The sequence below is a fragment of the Fusarium poae genome, chromosome 2 (assembly GCF_019609905.1).
Source record: "Fusarium poae strain DAOMC 252244 chromosome 2, whole genome shotgun sequence".
NCBI classification, from domain to species: Eukaryota; Fungi; Ascomycota; class Sordariomycetes; order Hypocreales; family Nectriaceae; genus Fusarium; species Fusarium poae.
The window spans coordinates 9,430,201-9,439,376 of NC_058400.1; the positions used below are offsets into that span (position 1 = coordinate 9,430,201).

General features: G+C 48.7%; 2 protein-coding genes across 2 annotated transcripts; both read left to right on the plus strand.

Annotated features, from left to right (window-relative positions):
• Positions 1-1,060: 1,060 nt before the first annotated feature.
• Positions 1,061-3,259, plus strand: FPOAC1_007216 (uncharacterized protein; the record flags this gene model as incomplete). The annotated part of the gene is made up of 1 exon (XM_044851684.1): positions 1,061-3,259. The coding sequence occupies one exon, from the start codon at positions 1,061-1,063 to the stop codon at positions 3,257-3,259; it is 2,199 nt and encodes a 732-aa protein (XP_044710396.1).
• A 1,790-nt stretch (positions 3,260-5,049) lies between these two features.
• FPOAC1_007217 (uncharacterized protein) lies at positions 5,050-5,910 on the plus strand (the record flags this gene model as incomplete). Its single annotated transcript, XM_044851685.1, has 1 exon — positions 5,050-5,910. The coding sequence occupies one exon, from the start codon at positions 5,050-5,052 to the stop codon at positions 5,908-5,910; it is 861 nt and encodes a 286-aa protein (XP_044710397.1).
• Positions 5,911-9,176: the final 3,266 nt, after the last annotated feature.

The window sequence follows — 9,176 nt, forward strand, 5'->3', positions numbered from 1 at the left end:
CTACAGGGCGCGTTTTTTTACTCATGTTCGGTAAGTTCATAAGCGATAATTAAACTACAGCTTTCACTGATCAGTCCAGGCCACAGTCAATTTCTACAGATTAGACGTTCGGAAGGCCGACTCCCGAAGGCCTGATCTACAAGGAGACCTTTAAAGAGGGCGATATGCATCCGTGGCGTAGCTGATCAATAAAGGAATGAGCTAATACAAGTTAGCCGTCAAGGAGAGTTGCTAGTAAACGGGACGACCGGCGTTTTCCATTTTTAGTTTACTTTGTCACAGACTGATCGACATATTCAATAGTCTTTTCAGTAACGATCGTCAGTTCGGAAGACGATTATTCCAAGGCGCAAGCTGAAAGAGCTATTAGAGCGGGTAGTGATCGTCGCAGTACACCAGCTGAGGCCTGCAAGCATGCGACAGTGAATGCGAATCCTTCAATAGATGCCTCATTAGGCAAGAGACTCTCGAGGTGGCTGATACTAGTCTCACTCAGACAAAGCCATGAACAGCAAAAAGGTGAGACCGCCCGTAAAAGTGCTAATCCCCCTTGTTCTAGTATCTTCTACTACAAGAATCAATTGAACGATATCATCCAATCGATCATGTTTGTAGTAACCCAAGAACCTGTGCCATGGAAGCAAAACTGACAGCTCATATTCAGGGAGTCCAAGATTGAGAAAGATGGCCGGGTGGAAGAAGCTAATGAGTCTACGGCTGCCGCTTCCCCGCAGCAATTGGTCATTGTCCTTCGGCGAGGAGGCCTCAGACATGTATTAGGCTAGAGCACTGACGCACAAGCACTCCAATCTACAGCATGATAGTAAGGTTGATCAACAGTGACGCGGCGGGTGAGTTGAGACATTGTAATGACGAGGGAATATTGGTGCCGTTGAGGTAAAAGGCTTGCTTGTGTAAAAGGCTGTAGGTGAGACTTATGATGAACAAGGAAAAATACGGATATATACCTACGAATGGGTATCTCATACGCAGCTCAGATACTCAACCATCTCTTCAAAAGTTTAATCTCATTTACTACACTTGTTATTTGTTCCCAACTATGCATCAACATTGGAAGACTCTCCTCACGCTGTCAACTCTCGCATCGAGCAGTACGGTAAAGGATCTTCCATTCGATGCTCATGTCATCCTTCAGCAACCTCGTCTACCTTCCGTGCTTGGCAACAATGGTACTGGCCCAGGGCTCAACATCCCGACCACTCGCCCACACAGGTCCATCGATCTGAGTGAGATTGTCCCTGCGCAAGATTCGGCTGGCAACCATCGTTGCTGTCCCATTGGAACTGTCAACGACGGCACCAGCTGCGTTTTCCCTCAATCTTCAGTGTGCCCTGAAGGTACCTATCTTGATGGCAACAACTGCATCAGCAAGAAACCACCGGGTTGCCCAGAAGGTCTTGTTTACAATGGTCGAAACTGCATCGGCCCTGCGCCTACTTGTCCTCCTGGAAGCTGGTTCAATGGCGAAGCCTGTGAATCTGATGCTGGACCTGGATGTATTCATGGCTTCAAGTATGACAGCGGTGTTTGCATTTCCCTCGCTGGACCGGCATGCCCTCCTGGATTTACTCTCAAGAACCGGCTTTGTACTTCAAGTGTCCCGCCCCGGTGTCCCTCTCCTCTCAAATTTGAGGACGGGAGCTGTGTTGGTTCCAAGCCCCCGTCTTGCCCTCCCAACACAAAACTTTCGGACAGTAACTGCATTGGCAAATCTCCTCCGTCATGCCCTCCCGGGTACATCATGGAGAACAATGTTTGTACTCATAAGACCAAGCCGGACTGCCCTGTTGGATCCTACTTTGATGGTTCTACTTGTGTATCGGAGAAGCCCCCTTATTGTGAGCCCGGATTCTTCAATGGCAAGGTCTGTGAAGACAAACCGTCCTGCCCACCCGGCTTCGACTTGAGGGGGAGAGTGTGTTCTTCTGAAAGTAGGGCCACTTGTCAGGTTGGCACCTATTTCTCTACCGATAATACCACTGGAAAATCGGCTTGTTGTCACAAGAACTTCCAGTTCAACGGAGAGAAGTGTTACATGGTAGCTGAACACGAGGGTGACTGCCCTCCAGGAGCCCACTATGATGAGGGGCGGTGCTGGGTTACCCCTCTGAAGGAGCCCGATTGCCCCACCGGAGGCAAGTTCAACGGCAAGGTCTGTATCGTTCAGTCTGTCCCAGATTGCCGATCTGGGACATACACTAATGGAAAGTGTCTTATCTCTGAGGATCCCGGTTGCCACGATGGTTCTGTCTTTGACGGCGAAAAATGCGTTATTGAGAAGCGTGCGACTTGTCCTCCAGGCTCATCCATTAGTGGCAAGAAATGTATTTCGAGTCATCCTCCGACCTGCGAGCCTGGCCAAATCCTGACTGGAGATTACTGTACCTCGGAGAAGCGCCCTGAATGTCCTGATCCCTCAATACTTGTTGGTCGATACTGCAAGTATCCTGATCTTCCTTGGTGTGAGGATGGTACCGACCGCCACGGTAACGACTGCACATCTCCAGTGACACCAGATTGCCCGGCCGGAAGCTCTTTCAACGGCAAGAACTGTGTTTCGACTACTCGTCCTGATTGCAAGCCTGGATACATCTTCAATGGCTCCACCTGTGTTTCCGAGAAGGATGGTCCAGGCTGTCCAAAGGGCATGCACTTTGACGGCACCAACTGTGTGTCCAAGGAGCGTCCTTGGTGCAATGATGGTAGTGTGTTTAATGGAAGTGTTTGCGTTGACCAAGCCGATCCTTCATGCCGCCCCGGTCTCATCTTTGATGGCACCAGCTGCGTTTCCAAGTCCCCTCCTCGCTGTGAGCCTGGCACCAGCTGGAATGGAAGCAAGTGTACTTCAGAGAAAAACCCAGGTTGTACCCCCGGAATGACCTATAATTCCGAGACTGAGACCTGTGACTCCGATACCAAACCGGAGTGTCCTACGGGTACTGAGCTTAGAGACGATATTTGTGTCTCGATCAAGCCGCCTAAGTGCCCTAACGGAACGACTCGCAAGGGTAGCAAGTGTGTGTCTGTTGACCCGCCCGAGTGCCCTCGCGGTCTTGCTCCCAGCAATGGTCTTTGCGTCTCTACCAAGCAGCCTGATTGTGGTGAAGGTACTATCTTTGACGGCAAGCGGTGCGTTATTGGTAAGACCCAGGAATGTTATACCTTGCATACCTGTCCCCTTGTTGGTGCTTCTGGACTGTCTTCCCAGTCTGCCCAGCCTGCTCTAGCTGCTCAATAGATAATAACGTGGTTAATAAGCTTGCGTGACAAAAATCTCTCAACCTACATCATTACCATCTAATTAAATAATTCTCAACCACCCAACATGTCACAATCCTAAAGTGAAGCTAGAATCCTTCTTGCCTTTCTTGCCCTTCTTTCCATTCAAAATGACCCAAAATTGAAAGCCCGGCGCGCAGAGATCTATAAAGTTGGGCGTATGATGTTATGGCATCGACAACAAGGCAATCAATCACGAAGCGATTGGATTCCATAGTCACAGAAACTACCAGATCCAGAAGATGTTGGAAAAACCTGAGGATCCCCCTTCCCTTCAGGGTTTAGACTGTTATTATTCAGGAAGTCCTAGATTTAGAGTTCAAAGTCCTAGATGAAATCATTTGGAGATATAAACTCGAGAAGAACTCTCATCTCAATAATGAACAATCAAGCTCAATAAAATATATTTTCACCCAGCACTACCGCGCAATACAACAACATTTTCAAATCCCACCTAAATTTCCATTCCTTTCCACAATTTCCACATGTGGAAGGGGTTCCGCGGCGTGGATATGTGGAATGGAATGAAATGGATATGGATCTACATCGTGGATTTCGTAGTATGAACCCTGACTTTATACGGAAACTGAAAAAAATCATGTCAGATAACAGTGCATCTAAATCTGTCTAGCGATGTCTCAAACCTCGTCGTCGACTACCTATTCGCTGCCACGCGTCAGCGGAGGAACATTTTCTTTTATCACCCTGGCTACCAGGACGGTCACAACCTCCTGAATCTACCAGCGCTGGATGCAGGAGGAATCCATCATGAGACCACACGAATCGCTTGCGCTATCCTCGCCGCCTGTAGATTTGATGGCTATTTATCAACGAGTAAAAACGGGCCTAGAATTCCATGTTGAGGATGTGTGCGGACAACAATAGTCCCATCCGTTGGTTGTACATATAACTTGGTTGTGCACTTCTTGTACAAAGTTAGTCTTCAATCTTTATATCAATCAATCTCATCCTTACATCACAGAATGTTCCTCCATACTGCTCGCGGAAGATCTACAACAGTCGGGTGGCCTGGCAATGTCGTCTGCGTCGTCAGCCCGAACTGACTCGCTAGATTCCTCGACGGTCGGAGAAGACCAAAAGCAGAAGGTGGAGAAGGAAGCATGAGTAAAAGAATGGCACGCGTCGGGGTGAAGACAGACTAGCACCAACGCGTTTGGGGCGTAGCTACAGTGGGATGCAAAAAGTATTTGCAGGCGTGCAGATAGACTCTGACTTCTCCAGTTAGCTTACATTAGCTTAGGTACTTGATACTAGATTATTCTGCTAATAAATGTATGATGTCAAGTATTGAGAATCTGATAAGCTACCCTTGACTAGCTTCCGCTATCTGTACACCTGTGAATAATCTTTGCAGCCCACTGTATGACGAAAATATGGTTGAAACCATTGAATAAGTAGTCGAAGGTTCCCACTTAGCTGCCACTGCCTTAGATCTCCCTGCTTTCGTCTCGTCCCAGTTCTTAACAAATCTACTCTTAGTCTATATAACGATCTTCTCCCTTATCCTCTTCAAAATGACTAGCAAATCTGGCGCTGCTACCAAGCGCTATAATGAGCTCATTAAGCAAGCGACCCATCAGTCTGGTAACGACCCCTGAACCAACAGCACCCACTATTACAACATGTAACTGACTTTAGGTAGTATACAATGCAGGTATACGAAGGCCGAGCCGTACGAAAAAGCTCGCTTACCATTTTGTCACATTATGCCTCTTCACAAAAAGTGATATGCCCACTTCCACCGGCATCAATACCACGTTCGCCATCGCAGGGATATTAGCTGGTCCTGGTACTATCAGTAACGCCGACATTCAATGGACTGATATGGGTAAGGGAATTCTCGTTGCTCTCTACTTCACTTGGCACTTGACCCTCTGCTTCAATCTCGGAAATCAGCGTCAGCCGCAGTCCGTCATTGAGGATGGTGTCAACAAGCCGTGGCGGCCCATTCCGGCTGGCCGCATCTCCCCCGAGCTTGCACATAAATGGCAGCTAGTCTCAATTGTCTCTCTCCTTGCTCTGTGCTATACTACTCTGGGGGCTTGGCAGGAAACTGCCTTTTACCTCTTCTGCACCTGGCTGTACAATGAGCGTGCCTGGGGTGACAAGAGCTGGTGGCAGCGCGCGCTGATGAATGCCTGTGGTATCACTACCAACCGTGTAGCAACTCTTCGAGTAGCTGTCACCGCCATCCAAGCGAATTCTCATGACAACTTCGAGTTCACTAACAAGGGTTTGGGCTGGTTCCTCATGTGCGCATCCCTTGTCTTCACTACCATACAGGTTCAAGACTTGCGTGATCAGGAGGGTGATAAGCTGATCGACCGCCAGACCTTTCCTCTTATTCTTGGCGACGCACCAACACGCTGGATCACAGCTGTAGCTGTTATGACCTGGTCATTTGCCTGTCCACTTTACTGGGGACTTGGGGTCGTCGGCTGTGCCGTACCCATCTTGACTGGAGCTATAGTCTCAGCTCATATGCTCATCTGCCGCTCTCGTGAGCGGGACCAAACAAGCTTTCGCCTGGTGGCAGCTTGGTGGGTATCATTGTACTTTCTCCCCATGATGAGTGCGCGTGGGTTCTAGGCTTGGCATTTCATGTCACTAGGAGTAAGACCTGTCTGTGGATGAACTGGGTATTTACAGTCACGCAACAAAAGTCCCGACACATTCCGGATCCACCCCCAACCACCCCGATTCCGTACACCATCTTCACATTGAATAGTCAATAACAGGTCAATTGAGATGATCTGTATATCATTTTGTAGCGTTTTGAAAGGAGAATCGAATAGTATATATCAATATTTAGTGTAGTACCCATCAGCCTCATAGCAGTCTTGCATACGCTTTGGCATCGATTTTATCACATTTTGGATGACTTCTTCAATCTCTTGCCAAAGCTCGCAAGCTGCCTCAACCAACAGGTTCAATGCTTCTACAGAAACCGGGAAAGCTGCAAATTCAGGAGATATATCGCATATTCGTTTTTTCAAGATCATCCAGATGTTCTCAATAGGGTTGAGATAAGGGCGGTATGGAGGCCAGTCTGTGAGGAAGATACCCTCTCTTCTTTCCAATTTTTTCAACCAATCATGGACCAATTTAGCCCGAAATGTACGGGCGTTATCGTGTTGAAAAGTATCACCTTCAAGAATCTCAGGAATAAACTCCTGCAGACAGGCCTTGATTCTTTTGCCCGTAACGCCGCCGCGTTTTGCCGCACAGCATGCTTGGAAATCGATCGTATAGATCGATTTCAAGCCCTAAACGATCGATTTGTATCGAGCATCACCACCGCTCGATCGATATCGATCAACTGAGGGCGACAATCGATCGATCTAGCAATCGATATCGATCGATGACCAATTAGATCAGTTCTGGGTTTCGCTATCCCTATCTACCCTTATCCTGCCTACCAGTTGAAGAACTTGCCTCCAATTCTCGCCTTCAAGTAGACTAAGAGGAAGAGTCGGCCGGTAGATGCCGGCTTTGCTCCAGGATCGAAGACACTGGGACATGCCCACAATATGCCGTCGTAAACGTGACCTCAGTGGTGTTATCATCCTCCCACAACTGCTAAAGTCTCTCTCCGTTTCTGCCGAGGATGATGGGATAGTAAGAAAGTCAACGGCCATGTACGACAGCCGAGGAAAACGTATACCATCCAGGACCACCTAATGCATAACCAAAATTTCGCTCCTCCCATACAAAATCCAAATTTTCAATTGCATTGTACTCGGCCAGGCATGAAGATACTCGCGCACGAAGACCTGCACTATATTGCTTTTTTCATCAAACTTTCATATCGGCTTGAACCTTTCCCGTTCCGCCCCGTAGCCTGGTTCTCTAGCCCTTTGAATCTTGTCGCATTTCACCTCATGTACGCTACGCGACTCCATCCACTCAAGCCGAACTTTCACCTGATTTACTCGCCACAACTCCTTCCGTAATGGTTCGCCGTAATTATACCTAGGATGACGTAGCTGAGGCTATCTTCGATACCACCGATAGAGGCCTCTCACAGAATGAGGCGGCCCAGAAACGTGGAGTACCTCAGTGGACCATTTCGAGACGACTTTCCGGTCAAGCAAGCAGGAATGAACGTATCCAGGCCCACCAGCGTATTTCAAAGAGCCAGGAGGAGACGCTTATCCGTTGGGTGCTGCGACAAGAGTCCCTGGGCTATGCTCCCTCGCACAGCCAGGTCCGCGCCTGTGCCGAGGCCATCCTTCAACAACAAGGCGATAACAAACCTTTGGGCAAGCACTGGACCACCAGGTTCGTCAAACGTCACCCAAAACTATCTACCAAGCTTGGAAAACGTCAAGAAGCCGCCAGATTTGACGGCTTTACTCCAAAGGCGGTCAATTGGTACTTCGATATCAGGGAGAACGAGTACGGCTGGATCAAGCCTGAGAACACAGTTAACGTGGACGAGGGCGGTATAATGGTGGGTTTCGGTAAGTCTGCTACAAGTACACTATGGGTTCTTATAGGGTGTAGCTAATTGATTGTCCATGAGGCCTGGACAGCCTCGTAATCGGGAGCTCTGACCCGAAGAAGAAGGCGATGTTGAAAGGCGTTCAGTCGCGCACGTGGACCTCGTTTATTGAGGCTGTCACCGCAACTGGCCGTGCTTTGAAACCGGGAATTATCTTTAAAGGAAAAGAGCTGCAGAAGCAGTGGTTCCTTAACGAATTCGAATTAATAGCGGACTGGCACTACATCACATCACCGAACGGCTGGACCGACAACCACATAGCTCTCGAGTGGTTGAAAGACGTCTATTTGCCTCAAACGGAGCCTCGTGATGCATCGGATGCGAGACTTATTATCCTTGACGGCCACGGGAGCCATGCGCAGGTGAGCATTTCGGTGATTTCGCCGCTGAGTCACCCGCTATAGGGTCGCTGACCAGCAGTCAGGATGAGTGGATGGCTACGTGCTTTCTGAACAACGTCTACTGCTGTTACTTACCAGCACATTGTTCCCATGGTCTGCAGCCATTAGATAATGGAATTTTTAATGTCATCAAAGGTGCGTACCGGAAAGAACTCCAAAAGCTGGCTAGTTTGTCCGATTCTGCGCCGGTTGACAAAGTCAACTTTATCCGGGCATACGCGAAAGCCAGGGAGGCGGGCATGAGGAAGGATATTATCTTATCCGGCTGGAGGTTTACTGGAAATTGGCCAATAAATCGGTACAAAGCTCTAGCACATCCGGAAATTCAGCCGGACAAAGAAAAACTGCTGGAAGAGTTCAAGACGCCGAGCCCTCCTCAACTGCACTCAGATGATACGCCGAAAACGAGCCGGCAAGTGAGGGAAATGGCCAAACACCGCAGTCGTCCGACCAGGCGGAAGTATAGTAAGATCGCAAAGGGGTTAGAAGCTTTAGAGATGAAGGTGGCCGTTCAGAATGCGCGGATTACTGGCCTCGAGGAGCAGATGGCCCAGCTGCGGCGAGGGAAGAAAAGAAAGGCGGTACCGAACCCGAACCGACGATTCATGACTCTGGCGGAGACTCTAGCGGCTGGAGAGGCTCTTCCTGACTCAAAGGATGCAGAAATAGAGGTGGTTGTGGATGAGGAGGTCGAGTCGGTGATTGAGGTGGGTGTCAGGTCAGAGGACGAAAGTGAGGACTTTATGGTCGTAACAAAGCACTGCCAGCGCACACGGAGCGGTCGGGAGGTCAAAAAACCACGCAGACAGTAAAAATTGACCAATTTTCTAGATACTTTCTCCAAAGTCTCATTTATTAATTGAGAATCGGGCCTGTTTTTGTGGACATCAAAATTTGGATTTTGTATGAGAGGAGCGAAATTTTGGTTATGCATTAGGTGGGGTTATGCA